This window comes from Grus americana, chromosome 3 (assembly GCF_028858705.1).
Source record: "Grus americana isolate bGruAme1 chromosome 3, bGruAme1.mat, whole genome shotgun sequence".
Taxonomy (NCBI): Eukaryota; Metazoa; Chordata; class Aves; order Gruiformes; family Gruidae; genus Grus; species Grus americana.
This window is the reverse complement of record NC_072854.1, coordinates 17505669-17527830: the sequence shown is the minus strand read 5'-3', so window position 1 is coordinate 17527830 and position 22162 is coordinate 17505669. Positions and strand designations below refer to the sequence as shown.

Sequence of the window (22162 nt, the reverse complement as noted above, 5' to 3'; positions counted from 1 at the left end):
TAATAAAACTTACAAGAAATGTATCATGCATTAAAATATTATATAAATATAACTTACTTTGTCAGAACAGTTCACTTTAGCTCCATACTGCAGTAAGAGATGTACTATGTCTGAGTGGCCTCGCCCTGCTGCCCAAATAATTGGATAAACACTGTATTGCTTAGAATTAAAAAAAAAAAAACACCACACCATGAAATAAAACCAGTCTTAATTATTTTTTCATGAACAATACTGATCACAATGGTCCCAGAGACGACAAACAGACAGAAGGGGGAATATACAGAAATAAATCTAACTACATGTCAGTAACTGTTGCCCAGTACATTGTCTAGATGATGTCTAGGAAAATGTCTACCATTTTCAACCAATTTTGTTTTATAACTCCTTAAACAAGGTTTAAAAATTCACATCCTTATCTTAACACACACATTTGTAATGTAAGAGAGAAGCAACAGACAGCTAAGCGATAACCCTAAGTAATCAGGACTGCAGATCAGTCACGTCACACATGCAGAAGCTGCGTATGCAGACCAGATGAAACCCACAATCAGAAAGGGAAGTCACTAGTGTTCTTCTGTGATTGTTCACTGTCGCCTCAAACACCACAGACCTCACAGTATAAACAAATTGCTCATTCAAATTGCAACGTGCCTATGCTTTATAGAAAATGCTTATAAAATGAAATACACCTCAGTATCTTAGTTTTTAATTCTCTCACATCTATAATACATATTTATATAATCTAATTCAGTTGGTAACTATTACAAAACAATTAAACCGTATTATTGCTTCCAAATTGCACACAGTTACTCCATTAACTCATACAGACACAGAGAAATGACAACTGTTACACAAGTAACATTAGATATACTATCTTTTCTATTATTTCCTCTCCAGCTAATTTGAATCCTATTAAGAGCTACATATTCAATTGTTTTAACTAAAAAAAACCCTTAAAATTAATTAAAAACACTGGTTGTCAGATTCTTAAAGCAATCCCTTTATTAATAAAGTACAATGATTAATATTATATTGCAAAAAATGCAAAACGTTCAATCAAGATACTAAAATTAGTGTACAATTCAGGACTTTAAACATTTGGGAGGAGGAGGGGCTTAAGAATAAAACTTACCATTCCGGTGATGTTTGGATTTGCTCCTTTCTCAAGCAGCAGTTTAGCTACTTCGGTACGGCCTTTATATGATGCCCACATCAGGGCAGTCCATCCTCCCTGGCAAGCACAATTCAAAGAAATGTAAAAACCAAAAAATACTCTTTAGAAACCTAACAGTGACTTTAATTTTGTATTTGTCCTAAGACTGTTTTGCAAGTCCAAAACATAACAAGGGCTGACCACACAACCTTGTAATCATATTTATCTAATAAGCACACATGTGAAAATACTAATTTCCTGCTGAATGCAAAACTTGGGGGAATATCGTGTCCTAAACATTCCTGAATTTGCAGTAAATGCACAATTCAGACTTCAAGTGCATACAAATTCCATCACTGGGCAAACAATCCAAAAGGAAAGCACTGTCTTATGACAAAAGTCTCTAGAAATCGAATCAGTTAACTTGAAGGGTTTATTTTTTATTTGTGCAACAGACACGTGGCCTTCATAAAGTAACTATGTAATGATTTGCTTCTTCAAGAAAAAGCAGCAAATCATATGTCCTCTTAAGGGATTACTAAGAGCAATTAACTTCAAACTGCATCGGTGTGTTCATTTAAAGTTTGTAATCTAGTAGACAATGAGCTTTCACGATCTAAGGTATTTGATTGGTCAGGTAACCAAAATTAATTTTAAAATAACAGTATGCCTCTGATAACTAAAAGTACCATTTTTATGTATATCTTTACAAGACACTTTTGGGGATGTAAAAGATCCCTCGCAGATTGACACAGGCCCAGAAATCAACCACTGGCCATGCGGATGTGCTCATCATTACAGTGTTACAAAAAAAGCTAGGACATGGCAAGATGCTTCAGCCTCCAAACAGAGCGGAACTTCAATTAAGAAAGCACTTGAACTCTCCCCAGTGGTTTTCTATAGTCTAACTTAGGCAGAACAAAATCAGTCCTTGCAGGTACCTAATTCTCTCTTCAGTCAATGAAGACAAGTCTGTAGCTCTTCAGAGGCATCTAACCTTCTTCATTAATCATGCAAGCAACTTCTGTAATTCTTTAGGTGGACTGAACTATAGTGCCCACTTTCCATATAAAAAATTTGGCAAGATGAATGAAAACAAATTCCAGGATTTTGAGAAGAAGGACTGCTATGTGAGTAATTATGGTTGTACAGAGAAAAAGTAAATATGGACAGGTATCTTCTGGAAAAAGATAACATTTATTTTACCAGAATACTTTAAAAAAAAACCCCACCGCCACAAGGAAAAAAGAAAACCAACTCCCCCTCCCCACAAAAAAAACATCCACACAAAACACACCCAAAAATCAAACTGTTCTTCAGTTTAGCTTTTTTCCAAAGCAAATTAAGAGGAAAAAAGTGGCCCTAGGAAACAAGTTGCCTCTATTAACACTAAAGCAACTATTTTACAGCCGTAAATAAAATATTTAAATATCTATTATTTTCCATTTTAACATCACTGAGTACATAATTTAAGAATTAAAAAAAACCAAACTTTGATTTGTTTTACAGAACTGAAAATCTCCAGCTCCCAATAGAACTATACATACCAAATCCCGATGCTCCAAACTGACATTATAATTGAGTAGCTCTGCTACAATAGCTGCGTGTCCTTCTTTAGCTGCTGAAATAAGTGCTGTCCAGTTATCCTAGAAAAAGGGAAAAAATCATGTTAAGTGATATTCAATATTTCAATACAATTACCTTGTTTTTCAACTGTTTAACCCACAATAGGAAATCCACAACTCCTTAAAAAAGTTGTCCTTTAAAAAAGAAAAATAAACTCATAGACTGCACGTTCTACACATGAAAATACAGATGGACGGCTACTCAAAATCTCCCCTCCAGTTATCTCCTCTCCTGCCCAATATCCATCACTCTCCACTCCTCAGTTCACTGCAGGTTAACTTCTTAAAAACTTTTCGGGAAAAACAGCACCTACGAAGGATTAGAGAATGAGGTCAAGACTCTGAAAACTGCTGTGTCAGGTCAAGATGGCAACCAAGACCACAGAAAACAGTGATGATCTAGCAAGGGGCTAATATACAGGGGAATTTGGACCTCAGCTTCTTAGATTTATGTTCACTTCAGAAGACACATTTCCTCTTGCACTACACTTACCCTCCATCCACTGCTCAAACCATGTCCAGGTGTGGACTACTGGTTTATGTGCTATACATATATAAATATAGCAACAGTTTATATGGTAACTGTTCTTCCTATAACTATAGGAACCGTAACACTTATAGCAGATGTAATAAGATGTCTCCAAAAATACAGATATTTGTTTTCTTCCCCGCCTCCCCCCCCACCTTTTTTAAATGACAGGTTTCATACCAGACCTTTCCTGGATGTCTACACTGCTACAATTAAACTAAGTGCAGAAAAAAACCACAAGCAACCTGTTTATCACTCTTCATTGGAATATACAGACCTTTTAAAACTGTTTAACAACACTTCTGTCCTATTCACCCTTTTTGGGCATCTTTCACCTAGAGTCAACCTTTTTTGTAAAGCAGCAAGACTATTCATAAATCTGAAACCCTTCTCTGTTCCGGCTTTCACCTGAAATAATCCTTTAACCTAAATTCTCTCTCAGTATTTATTGAAAAACACCAAAATCAAAGAACAAAAAAAAAATCCTGACATACCACATCACTTGGACCCATCTTTGACGCTGTATTTCTCTATTCCACCTATCTTTTTATGTCAACTATTGCCAATCCTATTGATATAGTTTCCTAGTACTAATTTCCCAGAAGAAACAGCAGCAGCATTCAGCAGAAACTCTCAGACATTTAAAACATCTTAAATATCCCTATTCTTTATGAGGAATTGAATCAGAAGAATACAGAGCCAAGCAATTTTGGATAAAATTTCTCTTATATGTCATCATTTTCCACCTTCTTTTTATTCCCCCTCCCCTCAACACTCACCTAAATACCTTTTCTCTGCCTGCCCCTTGAAATTTCGTCTTCCTCTACTGTTAGGTACCATCACACATAAAGCACTAATACTTACTGCATCTTCCAAGTTGCAATTAGCTCCCTTCTTGAGAAGCTCCTGGACAATTTCTAAATTGCCTTGCTCAGCAGCCAACATGAGTGGAGTCTGGCCATTCTGAAATTAAAACGATAGGAAAAGTGATGCATTGGGAAGTGACGCACATGACACAGATACACCAACAATAAAAGGCCAAAAACTACAGAGGAATGATAAGTTGTTTCCGGTTTTTAATTGCCAGTGGGAAGCAGTGAGGAGGATTGGTTTTCAAACCACGCAGTAAACTTGAAATAAAAATGGAGAACATGATATTAAGCCCTGTCCCATAAAAGATAAAAAAACCCCCAACAAACCAAACACACCCCCCCTGCACATTTCAGGTATTAAAAATGGCTACAAAAAAGTTACATTGTTAAATACCTAGCTTTCTGAATGATTTACCCACTGAAGACATCTCTAATACAGCCTGTTACATCTTGAAATAACTCAGTCACATTGTTTAGAAATGAATAAATAAATCTAGCCTAGGAACCACAATGGCAATTAAAATGCCACACTGATTCAGAGTAAAAGAAAGATTCCTGGCTGAAGTCTTGAGGGGGAAAAAAAAAAAAAAAATCACATAATATACCACACTTTTATCTGACAGTACACCAAATACAGACATCATTCCTGTTCTGTCCAACACAGGTTCTTAACAGGCAGCCTCATTGTGGGGAAGACAAAAGATAGAACAGCTGGTTTATTTGCCTTCAAAGATGTTTTAAAAATCAGTTACAGTCTGTCACCCTTCCATCAGCCTATTCCTGCCTCAGCAAAGTTCTCAGATACAACTGCTCTGCATGATGAGAAGTAAAACTTTCTAAATTTGACAGTAAATTTGTTAATTTCAACAAGTTTAATAAACAAAGATAATTTTTCCTGACCTCTCTTCTGTCTTTTCTCTGTACCATACAGAACTCCAAATTATCTAGTCTATAAAGAATGCAGAAGCTACATGTTAGGAGTTATATGCCAGCAATTTCCCTGAAAAGAATAAAAATCAAAGCAAAATCAGAATACAGTAAGATCATTAATCTTCATTAGTAAAACAGTTAATGGTAAGATTAATAAAGATATCTGTTGAGTTCTTTCTGCTCTTTATGTACACACACCCCAAAAAAAAAAAAATCCACTGATTCTTTCAAAAAAGCTTTCTGTTCCATCAGCTATTCCCTAACTAGTCTTCACAGAATCTTCCCCATGACATTATGGATAACCAACAGTAGTACTCGTGACAGGATATAATGTATTATATAATTGCAATTTTTTACATGGAGAAATTATGCTCTCCTATTACTTTATGTTGTTATAAGTATACATTGTATACATTCAAAATGATACCTTCTCCTTTAGCTCCTAAAGTATATTTTGTATCAACACGAAGTAGCATTTAGGCCTAGTCATGAAAAAAAATGCTCAAAAAATCAAGAAAGAAAGAAAATAGTACTCTCTGGAAGAAAGCAGCTCTCTTCAGGGCAAAGAAGAGTCATAACTTTTGCTCTTTAAGATGAGTCCTTTATACACAAGTTAATATTTTGGGAATACACATGCCAAGTGATTGCAGAAATCATTCCTGATCAATGTGACTGCCTTCTGTGATGACATCATTGGCTCAGTGGATGAAGAGCTGAGACATTGTTTATCCCATCTCTAGGAAGGATTTAGACACTGTCTCCCACAACATCTACACAGACAAACTGATGAAGTACAGATTAAACAAATGGAGAGTGAGGTGGACTGAAACTGGCTGAACTGCTGGGCTCAGAGTGCTGTGACCAGTAGCACAACATCTAGCTGGAGGCCAATCCACAGGGGTCAATACTGGGGTCCTGTTCAACCGCTTCATTAAGGACCTGGGCAATGGGACAGAGTGCACGCTCAGCAACTTTGCAGCTGACAGAAAGTTAGAAGGATTGGCTGATGCACCAGACGCTTGTGCTGCCACCCGGAGGGACCTTGACAGGCCAGAGAAATGAGCAGACAGGAACCTTATTGCACTGAGTGTAGGGGTGTTGGTATCCAGGGAGCTGCATGAGGTCTCTGAAGAGAGGCCAGGACTGCCCCATGCCAGACAGCCAATTCCAGCTGGCTCGAACAAACCCACCTCAGGACACAGAACTAAATCTCCAGAGGTCCTTTCCAAACAGTGCTCTAGAAATACATACAAAAATCCCTATTTTAGCATGAGCATTCTTCTTACCTCCTTCTGAACAGCCACCATTCTTATCATTGTGATCGTCTTCCACAGGTGCATAACATAAAAAGATAACACAAAGTATCTCTGGGCAAGAGGAGGTTGTGGATGGGAAAATGATCCCCTCCTATAAGAAGCGTCATACCGTTGTAGACTAGCTCTGGTATTCTTAGAGAGATGTAAAACTTTTCTATAGAGGTACTCAAACAATCCTGCCCTTTTTGCTAGGATTCTCAAATACAGGTTCGACGTCTTAACAAATCATGAAGATTTCATCAATACAGAAACAAAAGATAATTACTGTGCCTGTGACATCCAGATTAACTCTCAAAAGTTGTCCAAGAGTCTAGACATTCCACAACCACTAAATGTTCGTATTTCTCACAAGCACATCAAGCACTGTATATCTGTACATCACTGCAAAGTCTAAGTACTGGAATATCCAAATTATAAAGGGGCACACCTATACCTTTTTAGGGAAATCATTCAGTGGTGTTCTTACAGATTAGCTCTCACGCGGTCCATGACAGAACAGAAGATTTGGAACTGAAGATGCAAAAGGCACTTTGGTATCAAGAGCAGAAAGAAAGGCACATCAAAGGAAACTGGAGGCTGTTACGACCAAAGTATATCACACAAGTCAAGCATCTATCATTAGCTGTTAAGTAATCAATGTATCTGGTACAAGAGAGAAGAACGTGCACAGGGGAAAGGACATGCAGAGAAATGGCAGAGAAACAGACTTGCTCCACTTAACTGAAACTGCTGGAGTTAATCCAACAAATCCATCTGACCTGGAATATCAGTTTTTCTAGGAACTGATCACAGTTAAGATATAAAGGGTTGGCAATAACGTGGGTGATCCTACCATTGGACAAGTCACTGCAGCCTGGTAGGTCCTGGCACCAGCAAACTGTTTCAGACCTACTCTGCTGGCATTCCCCATCTTGGTATTTTGTTTTTACCCAAGAAGAAAAGATGTTTCAGCAGGTCCAAAACTGGAAACAGAATTGCACTCAATGCCACTGAATTCCAATGAAGGGCTAGCACTTAAACAAAACTCGTATCATTGATACATATGAACAGTCCCACCATTCGCCCAATGGGTTTAAAACTGATGCAAACCATACATATCTTCAGAAATTACCTTCTCCAATGTAATGTATCAGAAGACTGAAAAAATTAAGTATCAGGAAAAGATCTCTGCAAAAAAGGCAGTTATTGAAACTCAGGAGTGCACTTAGTCCCATCAAGACATGAAAAATTTAGAAAAGATTATGAAGGTATTGACACTGTTGATAAAGCCAACATAGACTATCTGTCTGACTTTGGCCATGCTGTTGAGAGGAATTACCAGCAGAGGGAACAGACTATTCCTCTTCTTGGACACACAGCATGCCAGGTTGTGAGGTTCATGTGTATCCTCTGAGATGGGAGAATTTTTAAGTTTCAAATACCTCAGTATATGCACATACACGGCATGAAATTAATGTGCTGACAATGAAAGAAAACTGTCTTAATTGAAACCAAGTTAATAATTACAGTAAGGCTAAATTCTGTACATTGTTTTCATATTTGCATGATGCTTTTCTGGCTTTGAGTAATATATCCCAAAAATATTCTTTCCATCTTATACAGGTTTAAACAAATAATGCAACAGAACATGCATTTTACAAGACTTAATTAAAAAAAAAAAATAATTTGAAGTCAGTCTTCCATACACTACAAGGTAAGTAAAACACTGTTTGGACTGTCAGATTCAATGGTAATGGTCAACCATTCACAGTAACTGGTGCCCAGTTGAGAAGGTTTGATTTGGGGCTAACACTGTAGCATCTTCATCAACACCCAGAACCATGAAACAGAAAGTGCTCTCAGCAGGTTTGCAGACTGCCCCAAGCTAGGGAAAGCAGCTGACACGCCAGAGGACAGGGATGGTGTTCAGAGAGGGTTCAACAGGCTAGAGAAAAGGGCTGACAACCCTCCCACAGTTCAACAAAGGCAAACGCAGAGACTGGAATGGACCGACCCCATGCGACAGCACTGGCTAGGGATTGCCTGCCCGGGGAGCCACACAGTAGAAATGGTACAAAGTCCTGATCAACAAGAGGGCCATGAGTTAGCAGTGCGCCCCTGCAGCAGCAAAGGCAAACCAAATACTGGGCTGCTTTAGTAAGAGTACAGCTAGCCCTCTTAACACCAGTGAGGCTGAATCCAGAATACGGTGCCCCACTTTGGGCTCCCAATAGAGTCCCAACAACACAGAGATCAACAAACTGCAGAGTCCAGCAACGAGGCCACTCAGATGGTTACAAGGCTGGAGTGTAAGACATGCAACCAAAAACTGTTCAGCCTGGAAAACAGAATAGTAAGGGGAAAATCAACATCAGTCTTAAGACTACCTAGAGGTAAGGTGAATCTTAGAAGACAAAGGCAGATTGTTCTCAGAAACTCACAACAAAAAAGACAAGAATCAACAGTCACAAGATGCAGCAAAAGATATTCCAATAAAACGCAAGGAAAATGTTTTTAAACAAAGAGTGGTTAAGCACTGGAGCATTGCCCAGAGAGGCTGCAGGTTCTCCATCCTTGAAGACTTTCAAATTTTGCTTGGGTAAGTCCCTAAGCAACTTGATGTAACTCTGAAGTTAGCCCTGCATTTAGGAGGAGGTTGAAACCAATGAACTCCAGAGAAAAAGTCAGGGTAAAAGGGACCACTAAATATACTATATAAGTCAACACAGTTCCAGTTCTATAACACTGTTCAGGAAATCAGAACTAAAACAAAAATTGATGATACAAGCTCTACATCCAGATGAAAGAAAAATCCAGATGCTTACAAATCAGAAAATCTATTACAGAAGGTGAAATAAACGAGTCAAATCATCTACGCTTATTTGTAAAATATATAAAAACATAATAGTGCATCAAGATAACCTGAATTTTAAGCATCGTGCAAAACAACGTAATCACCAACAACAAGCATGAATTGAACCTCTCAACAAACTCTGGGGAAGCTTTAGTGCAGTATAATGAAACCACAGCACATTTGCTTAAATTGCTGGTGGTGATATGCTCAAATCAGACTAAATCAAATGACAAAGCAGCAGCTAACGACTATCGTACTATCCCAGGATTCAGAATAATTCATATTTCAACTCCCTACTGTGTATCAAGACTTCCTGTGTAATCCTGGTCAAGTCATTTAATCCTCCTGATTACATCCAGACTTACCTTTTGGACACATATCTTTTCACCCAGATAAACATCTGCTCAGAGCAAATTACAAAATATGCTCCAATCTGAATCCTATAACAAAGTTTCTCTTGCCTGGAAACCAGGATGTTATCATCCCAGGTTTCACCCCCAAATGAAAAGGGCAAGAATGCAGACACAGCTGGATCTGTGAACTAAGAAACAATTCCTAGCTGCAGAAATACAGGTATAATCTCCATCCACAAAGTAAGAATGGAGCCACATTTTCCAGCTCAGAAGAATACTCAGAAAACAAATACAACGAAAGACACTGGGGTGCTCAGAGAGTCTGAATACTGTGTGTTTAGTCTGTGCAAAGGTAAGCAATCAGTTGAAAATAAAACAAAAATTCATATATTAAATAACCAGCGTGATCTCACCAATTATGACTTCTATAACTAATAAGCTGCAATATGAAACTGACCTTTCCAAAAGTCATCTTACCTCATTTCTCTCATCTACATCCCTGCATTTCTCAAGAAGCGCTTTCAGAGCAGGAACATTTCCTTCTTCTACATAGGTCAACAGACTCTGACTCATCAGACTTGCCATCTTCGCACAGTATTTAAAATGCTCCTACGACAAAGCTCATCTGTATTTCAGAAAAGAAAAAAAAAAGGCAAAGCATAAGTAAAGGCTGTAAGAGTTAACTTTAACATTAGAAAGCATGACTTCTACATACCAGTAAGTTATCGGCTAGGTACAAGTATCTGCTGTTCTCCTCAGCAAAATGCCATGAAGACGTGCACTGAAATGTACTAAACTTCAATGAAAAGTCAATTGCTTAGTCTTTCTAGTTCTAAGAAAATTACAGAGATTATTTTAACTTTTAGTTAGTGTCTAAATATTTATTTTGAATGGAATGCATAATAGTCTTTCATTTGCATATTTTCTCTCTGTATATAACATTATGGGAATACCTGTATATGTTACATACATATAAACTTTATGTATGCTAGTTATTTACAATATAACCCTTTTCCTCTATGCACATAAGCAGAACATTGAGACTATTCAGTGTTACAAAATACAGTGATAATATCTAAATTGCAGCCATATGGAACTCTGAGAAACACCATTTATTAAATCAGTCATCGTCAACTTTATCCAGACATGCCTGAATGTGATGGCACATTGTTAACTCGCTAGTCAAACTTAACATAGCTTCTGTTGTCTGATTACATGTTTTTAACCTCTAATATGCAAGACAGGAGAGGTTGTTCTTGATTAAGGCAGACCATTAGGAATTATTTAAGACTTCCTAAGAAGCTGTGAGCTAGTAAGTTCAGAAAATCAGTAGTATCACTGCACCAAATTTATATGCATACGGATCCAGAAGCTGAATTATTCATTGCATCTAAATTAAGTTTCACTGGATGCAGAAAAAGTCTTGGGGCTAAACACAAGACACCACCCACTCCCCACCACCTTTCTCCTCACCAGCAGATGACATGATTGCTCTTTTTCTGGATTTTTCCTGCATGACAGCAGTGTAACAGCAGAAGAAAAACTGCAGTTCAGTGTTAGCTAAACCCTACTGGTGAGGCTGTTGTCTACCAGACAGAAGCCATAGTCCAGTGGCTTTCCCAGGCAAATGCTCTAACTTTTATTCTCACATAAAAGCAGCCAGTGAATTTCTCTGCGCTCCCATCTGAAGTGGAACATTAGCCAAAAAGAGATTAAAGGAAGCCAGCAGGAACATCACTATGCTTAGCACGGAGAAGTTTGATTTAAATCTCTAAATCAAAACTAACAATCTAGCTCCGCTTTAAATTGCTTGCACAGACTGTAACACTATCACACTACCCTTTCTCCTTTAGCAAGTTGAGTATATACAAACAAACACACTGTTGTCAGGATATATTAGATACAACCTGAGCTCACATATAGCACCACAGTCATCATAGGACCTATGTAGAGAAACACCTCGTTCATAAAACTTCCAGCAAAGAAGCCAACACACCCAGTTCAGTTAAAATGACAGCAGCTCTGGGTATGTGTAAAAGTACTTGAGGCACACATGAACATCTAATGACAAAAGAAACTATAAACTACATATATTTTAGGTATGTAAACAGAAGAACACAAGAGGGAGAAGAGAGGAAAAGGAGGGACTGTGACTCTCACTGTTAAATTCGGGCTTAAAATCCAGGTTGCAGTTTAAGGGATAAAATCCACAGAGGATTTAGGCATCTGAACTCTTCATACTCCAAATGTCCACGTACCACGTAAAAATACACAAATCAAATCATACCATTCAGACATTATTTAAAAGCCAGACCCAAAATCAGTTTAAAAAAAAAAAAAAAAAAGATTTTACATACAAAGCCCAGTAACAGTTTAACTAGGGACTGCACAAATAGCCAGTCTCTCCCACAAGAAAGTTATAAATAAACTAAGAACACAAAAGGTCTATCACGTTTTCTGTACAGTTAAAGTACCATCGAGCAGTACAACAGTGGTGTCATATAATTCTCTTCATTTTCTTCAGGAGGAGGAAGAGCTAATTGAGAGGTTGCAAACTTAAAAAAGACCTAAACCACAAAAATGAAAAGCTGAAAAGAAACAGTGATGGTAGTGACCCAGTGCCCACACATAGGCTCCCACTGCCATTTCAGATACAAAAATACCAGAAAAGTCAGCATCTTGCCTGGCATCCAGCTGCCAGTCGACAACAGCACACCTCCCTTATGGCCTGCGTCAATATCTTGCAGCCCTATACAGGTGTCTCAGATAGTCTCGGGCACCTAACATCACATTAGATATTCCCATGTGGGCACCTGAATTCCTCCTGTCAGTTTTTACATATGCCGACAGAAATTAATGAAATGTGACTTGCTGCTAGCTCCACTGCTACCACTGACATTGTCGGATTTCCCCGTGCAGTGTCCCAGCTTCTCTCCCGTAGCTGTACCTTTAAATCCCCATGCTATTTTCCATACCAAATACTAAATTGAAAACTATATTAAAAACCATCAGCAAAACATGACTAGAATGTCTCACCGAGTGAATTATACTCTGTAGTTGCTATCAAAATTTTGCCAATTAATACTTAGCTATCGTGAAAAGGAAAAAAGTATTCAGCATTGCTTCTTCCTCAAAGTAAGATTCTTCCCTTGATGTTCCCTACTACCGTATTTCAAAAAGGCAAAGGCAGCCCTGCTACACTGTAGATAAGTATCCTGCTTCAGAAGTCATTCCTTGAGCTCCCTGTTACAGAAATCATTACTTGAGCTCCCAGTTATCAAGACAGAGCAGCTTCTGCCTTTATGTAGATCTGAATCCTTAGAGGCAACTTAAACCTTTGACTAACAGCAAAATATCTGATGCTAAAGAATACATCTAGAGCTGTATTTACAAACTCTATGTTAATATTACTTTTTTAAAATGATAAAAGCTTTGTAGGGGTGAACCATCTTTGTCACCTACGCTTCACTGTCACATAATATCCCCTTCTTAGAATTAATAACAGTCTATTTTATAAAAACAAGAACAACAAAATCAAATACTATAATTATGAATTTTATACCCTCATGCTTTCATTTGCCACTTTTCAGACAAGCTTCTTAAAGCATCCAAAAGATTAAGATCACTGGAGCGCTTTAGGAAAGCACTGTTTAGGGAGTCAGTAACAGAGATTTCCACTTAAAATGCAGGTTAATCTATGTGTTAATATTCTTCTCATCCTTACATAAATTCAGCAAAATAAATAAATAAAAAACCCCACAAAAAATCCCCCCAAAAAACACACCACTTCCAAAAATCTTAACACCAACTTTTTTTACTTATGTTTGTTGTTGAAGTTTTACTCCCCCTCCCGCCGAACAATAAACATGCCTGAAATTAGGCTGAAGTTCATTCACGATATTTTCACTCATGACAGCAACTCAATCTAAACTGAGCACAGCCATAGTGCATCTGTTTATTAAATAAGATTTATGTATTATGTTATGAAAATTATGGACTATACTCAAAGTCCGTATGGGTGCTGGACACTAAACTGTGATTTCTTTCAATGCTTAAGATTTCTTTTAAATTATCATAAATTACTTGAACCAAGACTCTGAGGTACAGTCTCCGGCTAGGTAAGTTAACTGTATTCTGGGCCCTCCAATGGAAAAAGCTCCTGAAATATATATTCATACACTTTTCAAAACAAACAACCCTAGAACAAAAACAAAACAAAACAAAAACCAAACCCTCAACAGTTTATCCTTTACCAAAATACAGGATTAACCCCTGCCAAATTTCATAAATCACAGAGGCAAAACCAGTACCATACAAGTGCATCCAACACATATATGGTCCTTAATTGCTTGATTAACAGTATTCACTTTGTTCTATGACACAGTGGAAGTACTTTCACAATCTGTAACAAAACTGTCAATTAAAACCAGGAGCCCATTTGGAAATTGATCCCCTTTCCAATAAGGATTAACGCTGTTATTTTTTTCTCCCACCAAAGCAAGCATATTCCCAGCCTACAAACCAGTTCTTCATTCACAGTCCAAAATTCCAAGCTTAGAAATCTCACAATGCCCTCGGGTAGCAAATCCTGGTATTCTATAAGACTAACAACACACCAAGAACTATGAAAAGATTTGTTAAGAGCGCAAATGCTCAGGTGAAGGTAATGTTTGCACAAGAATTAACCTGTTTCTGTAAGGCTCTCCCATCCTGAGCTGAGGCACATGTTATCACTGTTTTGGAAAGACTGCAAAAATTTGCTGATTTACAAAAATTTAGTTTCTCTCAACTGCACCAATACTGACTGCAGAGGTCCTGATAACTCAAATCTGCAGTTATTTATTTAATGTACTGTCAGAATCTTGTATCAGTTTCTAACTACATAATAAAATATTACGCACTAAATTCTCCAAATATCACCATCTTTTTCATAGCTCTCCCTCATATTGTTTTGAGTGAGCTGTGATCATTTATGAATAAATATCAAAATTGGTCAACAAACACTAGCGTTCTTGAGAAGACTTTCTTTTCTTGCTTTGTTTTCAATAGGTAAAGATCGCAGTGACTTAGATAAAATTCATGCTTTTCATGATATGATGAAAAAATTGTTGCCTTCTTTTTAACATGTTTCCTTTTATTTCCAGATACAAAAGCTACCTTCCCAACATGCAACACTGTGACAGATTTTTCAGTTAACTGTAAAAGGAAATAATTACAGTGCTGCTGAAATCTAGGCACGTACAAATCAAGATACAGAAACATGCAGTATTTCTCCCTTAAGAACTGGAAATGCCACCCTTCCGAATTAGAATATAAATAAATGTGGTATACAGAAGAACTGTACATATAAAATTTATTATAAAAGACTAACCTAAATTGGCTTCATATTCTCACACGTTTTTATACTTTATGATGGCATAAAACATGAATAACAAGTTGGAACATCACCTTTATTCATGGTGCAGAGAAGCTTGCTAATACAAGTATTATCCATCCTTTATGACGCCTTACTATAATTACTTGCTCAATGGACATACTTCATAAACATTAAGAGTTCACAAGTCTGGCATCACATAAAGGGGTAAATATTTTTAACTGTTCTTTCTACGGGGACTGAGTCAACCAGGATTCTGTTTAAAGAATAAATTTTTGAAACAGTTGAAATTAGTCTCTGAAACAATTTCTGGTATTCAGAGTCGGAAAGAAATAACAAATCTAAGTTTCCATAAGTAGTCTACACCCACACCTCTTCTCCAGTGCCTCAAGTTCCAGTATGACTAATGACTTTATGCTGATTTTCAGCTTTTCCTTATTTATCTGGGAACATTCATTCTACTTCTCTTAGTGTGGTGATTTAACCTTGGCTGGATGCCAGGCATCCACCAAGCCACTCTATTACTCCCCTCTTCAGCTTCCCTACACTCCTGTTACCCGGATGAGAAACATTTTAATAGATTACCTTATTTTTTGTTACTTTATATTAAAGAAGAAATAGTATAACTAGAAAATATTAAAAGACCTAAAAAGATAACTAAAGATAGAGATGCAGACATTCTTATTTTGAAGCCTGTAACAAAAAAAAAACCCTAAAAAAAGTTTGCACAAAAGGAGGTCCTTATGGTTGTAACCATTATCACAGGGCACTGTAAGAAATACAGAAAACTGGACATACACAAGTTATTCTTTTCCAACTTAGGCACTCAAGGCAACGGCCACTTCCAAATACTGTAGTAAGGGGATTTATTTTTTTTTTAATAAAACAATCGAGACTAGAGATTACATCCAAAACACTGGAAAGATGCAAACACGTATTTAAACAAAAAGTTACCATTGCCATCTGACAGCAACTCTCAGATATGTCTAAGTTCTATCCTCATTACACAAAAGGTTTTGTGAAGTATCTGAGAACAGGATTTAAACCTTATCAGAGAAACTAGTCTACCTTTAAGATTGAATTTAAATTTGGTCAATGAACAATAACGTATTGCTAAGCACATCTGAACTCCAAAAGAAAATTCAACTCCTGTACAAAATAAAAACCAGTCCTACAAAATACTATTTCAGGTTTCAATACTTCAAATAAAAGAAAGGAAACAGAAATGGGCATCAATATTATGTTTTTCAAAAAATTATACCAACCAATACAAGTCAATTCTGTCAAAACCTGTACAAAACACACACAAGTGCAGCAACAAAGTCTACAAAATCATCTTATACTGTCTCACAAAGCCAACGCATTTCTCTGTATCATAAGATCAAGAGTTTATTAGTCACAGCCACACGGTCTATGACAAAATCTAACTTTTGGAGTATTTTCACGTAAGGAAAAAGTCTGTTATGATGAAGATTTTTATGTTTAAAAGATTTTAAAATTAATACAGCCATATTTCAGAAGATGTGGTCGCACACGATTTCAAGTAGATTTTAATTTCTTGATAACCGAGTTACTTTAAATAACCACCACTGCAGAACAAAGAACAAATGTCTATGGAACAGGCAAATATGTAGATTTTATTATGCATTGTGACCTGACAAAAACCTCTTTTTAATCTTTCCATTTCTTTATTATTTGACAAGTAGGGGATCAAATAATTACTCCCATGATTCAAACACTTTTCCAGCAAAAAACGTATTACTGCAGCATCACTCCTTCAACAAAAGTTACAGATGGGAAAGCACTTTCCCTCAATGAATTTTTAAGCACATATAAGAAGCAGCAAAACCCTATCCTTAAGGGATTTCACTACTCTCATTCAACTTTAGTGGTGTGCAGTGACAGGCCCAGAGGCAATGGGCACAAACTGAAACACAGGAGGTGCTGCCCGAACAGCGGGGAACGCTTTGCTACTGTGAGGGTGACGGAGCTCTGGCACAGGTTACCCAGGGAGGCTGTGGGGTCTCCATCCTTGGAGATAACAAACGTCGTCTGGACACGGTCCTGGGCAATCAGCTCTAGGTGACCCGGCTGGAGCAGGGGGCTAGGACCTGATGACCTGCGGAGGTGCCTCCCAACCTCAGCCGTTCTGCTATTCTTTACCTCGGAAATTAGATGCCAAACTTTCCCGACGGGTCGAGCTCATACCTATCTTTCCGAGTTAACAAAAGGAGAACAGAACGGTACAAGAGGCTCTCCAATCCCCAGTGGCGGACCTGACAGCGATACCCGGCCGCGCCTGCGGTACCCCACGGGCCGGTTTATCTCCGGTAAGATGTCCCCGCCACCCGCAAAACAGGGGCCCTGTCCGCCCGCCGGCAACACGGCGTTGCCGGAGCCCCAGGGGCTGGCCAGGGCGGAGCGGCCCGGGCTCCGCCGCTGCTCCAACCACGGGAGGGGGCCAAGCCCATGCGCCCACCGAGACCGTTAATCTCCCTTCCCCAGCGAATCCCCCGGGGCCCCGCCGCTGCGAGGGGGCGCCGGGCGCGGCGGCGAGGAGGGGCTCCGCGGCGCCCTTTGTTTGTCAGCAGGGAGCGTCCCCTCCCCCGTGCCCTTCCCCTGTCCTTCCCCGTCCGGCCCGCGCTGTCCCCGCTTCTCTCTCACCACTCACCCCACAGCCGGAGGGACTCGGCCCCTGCGGGCGGCTCCCCGGGCCCAGCCGGAGACTGACAGGGAGGCAGCGGCTCCGAACGCCCCTCACTTCCCCTCGGCAGTGGCGGCCATCTTACCTCCCTCTGCCCTCCTCCCCCCTCCGGGCTGGTCACGTGGGCTGGGGCACCGCCCACCGCCGCGAGCGAGGGCGGCTACTGCTCGGCTCCTCTCAGCGGCCTGCCTAAGGGACGGGCCGGGAATGGCGGCGCGAAGGTACCGGGCGCCTCTCCTTGAACAGCCAGCGGGCCTGGCGCGTTAATAACCATGTATAAGCAGCTAATAACGGGGATTCAAAAATCCCTGCCCGGGAGCCTTGACAGCAGTGAGTCACTGCACTCCGCGGCGTCCCTCCACCCCAGCGGTAACGGCGGGAGGAGGCGCTGACTGACGGGGCTCAGGCGCGGGTGGAGCTGATCCGAAGCCCAGCTCTGTGACCCTCGGGACGGGCATCCCTGAGAGATGGCACCACCATGGGGAGTAGCTGAAGCACAGTGACCGCCTTAGCATTCACCCCCGGGCTGCTTTCGGGGGCGGGGGGGGACGACAACAAAAAAAAAGTTTTTATTAACAATTGCCATCTGATAGATAACCCAACAAAAGCATGGTTTTGAAACTGACAGCAAGGACTGCTGCTGGTAAACATGGAAAAAACCCCAAACTCACCCCACCACAGACCTTGATGTTCACTAGCTTCTCACAGACACACACACACCCGCCCCCAGCCCGAGCAGCTTGGTGGGTATTTTGAATGTCCACCCCGTGGCCTGGGCTGGCAGGCTCACCAGTGGCTGTGGCTTTCCTAGGCCATTTCCAAATTGTTTACAACCACGATAATGACACTTATTCAGTTTGGACTTTCTATGATGATAAAATGCATCCAGTGACTGTAAAATGCCACTCCCATCTTCAGCACAAGCCAAATCTGCGATAAGGGATGCTTCATTGCTGAATTCATTTGAACAACCGAGATGATCATCCTTAATGACTACAGTAATAACATAGAATCATAGAATGGTTTGGGTTGGAAGGGACCTCAAAGATCATCTAAGTTCCAGCCCCCCTGCCATGGGCAGGGACACCCTCCACTAGACCACGTTGCCCAAAGCCTCATCCAACCTGGTCTTAAACACTTCCAGGGAGGGGGCATCCACAACCTCTCTGGGCAACCTGTTCCAGTGCCTCACCATTCCAACAGTAAAGAATTTCTTTCTAACATCTAATCTAAATGTACCCTCCTTCAGCGTAAACCCATTCCCCCTTGTCCTGTCACTACACTCCCTGATAAACAGTCCCTCACCATCTTTCCTGTAGGTCCCTTCAGGTACTGGTAAGCTGCAATTAGATCTCCCCAGAGCCTTCTCTTCTCCAGGCTGAACAATCCTATTCAACAAATCATGAAACCTAGCGTAAACCCAGGATGGCAACAAGCCATAAGGGAAAGGAGTATAGCCCCTGTACTCCTGCTTATTTCTAAGGTTACCGATTCTCAAGGGTCAAAGCATTGATTTTAAAATCTTTACAACACCAAGATCTTCCATCTCTTCAAAGAGCCATCACTGTTAGCTTCCTAAAGTAACATCTGACAGTGTTTCCTGTATATCCCAAATATTTATAACCAGAAAGTGTGCTGCAAGTGCTTTTGCTCACTTTTTAAGCAGGATTTCTCCTACTACCTTAAGAAATTCTTCCCATCCAGACAAAATAAACAACTTCCTTACATGCACAAAAATTGTTAATACAAGGCAAAAGCGCAAGCTATGAAAATCAAAAGCTAAATTCACTTCGACCTTGCACCAAAACACTGATTCACCTGAAAGACTGGGAGAAATTAAGGGCATAAAGCACATTCTTATTTACGCAACAGAAGTGCAACATGAACAGATGGGAGGATGAATGAATCCCTGCAGTTACTGCTGAGCTGAAAAGCATTCACTCGGTGCTACCTGAATGTATGCATACAGACCACGACTCAAGGATGAGTGGTCTGATGTTTCCAGCATCCATAATCTTAAGTACATAAGAGAAACTGTAGTCTGAGGAGACACTGTTTATGTTAGCCTCCTGAGATGTATGGGTTTTCAAATGTTTTCAAAATATTACTTTTTTCAGAGCTTATACCAAACTGCATATTAACCTCTCACTTCATGATCTCCTCGTCACCCAAATCCTTATTCCAGTATCATAGCTTTCCACCATCAGGCCTTAGCTGTGTTCTCACCCTGTGCCTACAAATTTATCAGGCAGTGACCGTAGCTCCTTCCCTCCTGTGTGCAAGGGAACTGTACACACATTTGGAACATGGAGGCAGGGAAAGCACATTGTTCTGCATGGTTTCTTCCCCTTTTGCTACAGATCGATCCAACTCCTGACATCCTTGTGCCACCTGATCTCAGCTGGCGAAAGGCAGGACACTGTCTTGTGCTCTTCTACCCCTACACTTATATTAGGAACAACATTTTTCCACAAGTGATTAATTCACACAGACACTGAAACACAGTCCCACTGAAAGGTCAAAACTGGGATCTAGTAAAGTTAGAATTTTACACAAAGCATTCCACTTATCAAATACTTTTTTTTGTTGGTAAGGAATATAAATAATTTCTTAACAGTTGTCCCCAAAAACTTTTGTCATATCATTAATATAGTTTAAGTGACACTCAAGAGTAGAAATTTCCCAGAGTCTGTAAAGTGTAGAAATACTTGATTTTTTAATGGTGCTTTTTAAAAAGGTAATAAATGTTGATGTTTATTAGCTGCTGCAGTACAGCACATAATCCTACAAAATAAAAAAATTCTTCCAAGCAATTTTCTCTTTCCAGCTTTTCCACCTCCTACAGGGTTTCACAGAATAGCCAAGGTTGGAAGAGACATCTGAAGGTCCCTTCTTTGCAGCAAGGGCACGTTGCTGGCTCATGTTCAACTTAGCGACCACCAGGATCTCTGCATCCTTCTCTGCCAAGCTGCTTTCCAGCTGGGTGGCCACCAGCACATACTGGCTCAGGGGGTTACCCTTCCCCAGGTGCAGGATTTTGCACTTCTCCATGCTGAACTTCATGAGGTTCCTATCAGCCTGTTTCTCCAGTCTGTTGACAAAGATGTTAAAGAGGATCAGACCCAGTATCAACCCCTGAGCTATGCTGCTAGTTACTGGCCTCCAACTCAGCTTTGTGCCACTGGTCACCACCCTCTGGGCCCGGCCATCCACCTGGCTGCCTGCCCATCCAGCCCATACTTCAACAGGTTCTCTATGAGGATCTTAGAGGAGGCAGTGTCAAAAGCCTTGCTGAAGTCCAGGCAGACAATATTCATTGCTCTCCCCTTGTCTACCAAGACAGTCATTTCATCATAGCAGTTTATCTAGTTGCTCAAGTATGACTTCCCCTTGGTGAATCCATGCTGACTTATTTCCAATCACCTTCTTATGCTTTAAGTGCCTGGAAATTGTTTCCAGGATTAGTTGATATTCAGTACTCCAGAATCAAGGATAAAAACTAGCAAGACTGACAAAAAAAATCCCACACAAACAACAACAAACAACATTAAGTGCATTTTTCAAGTAATTCTTAACCTTTTTAACAAAAAGCCTCCCTCATAATACATGTATGATTTTTAATATTTTAATTTTTAAACAAGTCAAAAGTTTAACTGTCACAGTAACCAAGCTTCTCAGACACAAAATTACCCACCTATTTCAGATTTCAACATCTACCCACTGCAAATTTAAAATTACTGCTGTGCTTTAATTATTAAGCTTAATATAGTAACTATAATCAGTAGAATAATACTTCTATCTGTTCTTTCCTTCCTCCAATTTCCTCAACTTAAATTGATAAAAATCATGACCCCATATCATGCACGTTTTGGTCATCTGACAAAAGCATTAATATGGGAAGAGGCTGTTATGAGTAGAGTACATGGGCAGATATTTTATTTATTGTTTAACAACCCATATGGTAAAGTAGGCAATTGAGGACAAACCAAGAGGATTCGACACAAAGATCAACATATTTCAAACAAAAGGAAAGCTGGCATGGAATTCTCTGCCATGAGATAAGTTATTGATTACCAAGCAAGGAATTTAGGTATACCATCAGGAAATCACTGGGAAAACATTGCTTTAAGCATGTGTAATACAAGAGTGTTCTGGTTTTCATCTCATGATTGATTTTTGTTTAAATGGCTTTGTTATGACAGCAGAATAACTATAACAAAAGTGCAGAGTCCTTTTACTGCTATAGTTTATTTAATTTCGAAAGATAATGAATAACCCCCACAGAGAAATAACTCTTTTGCTACTGTATACAAGCATCCTAGGAAGATCTGCAACACATACTGGCAAACTTTGCTGAGGGCACAGGTCTCCACCTCTAATCCAGTAAGTTGGCTGAAGACATCTTCCTCTAGAACTACTTCTGTGTTCTATACCGAAACATCCCGCATGTTTGTTAGTGGGAAGTTACTTGGA

The 22162-nt window shown here is 39.6% G+C and overlaps 1 protein-coding gene across 4 annotated transcripts in view; it reads right to left on the bottom strand.

Annotated features, from left to right (window-relative positions):
* Window positions 1-17805, bottom strand: part of KIDINS220 (kinase D interacting substrate 220) — an 85690-nt gene extending 67885 nt beyond the window's left edge. For all 4 annotated transcript variants that reach the window (XM_054819263.1, XM_054819264.1, XM_054819265.1 and 1 more), the window contains exons 1-6: window positions 17657-17805; window positions 10089-10236; window positions 4172-4270; window positions 2701-2799; window positions 1133-1231; window positions 58-159 (exon numbers count right to left, since the gene is read on the bottom strand). In XM_054819263.1, the coding sequence (XP_054675238.1) occupies window positions 58-159; window positions 1133-1231; window positions 2701-2799; window positions 4172-4270; window positions 10089-10196 (507 nt within the window). In that variant the 5' untranslated portion in view covers window positions 10197-10236; window positions 17657-17805. The remainder of the gene's footprint in view (window positions 1-57; window positions 160-1132; window positions 1232-2700; window positions 2800-4171; window positions 4271-10088; window positions 10237-17656) is intronic.
* Between the last annotated feature and the right edge of the window lie 4357 nt (window positions 17806-22162).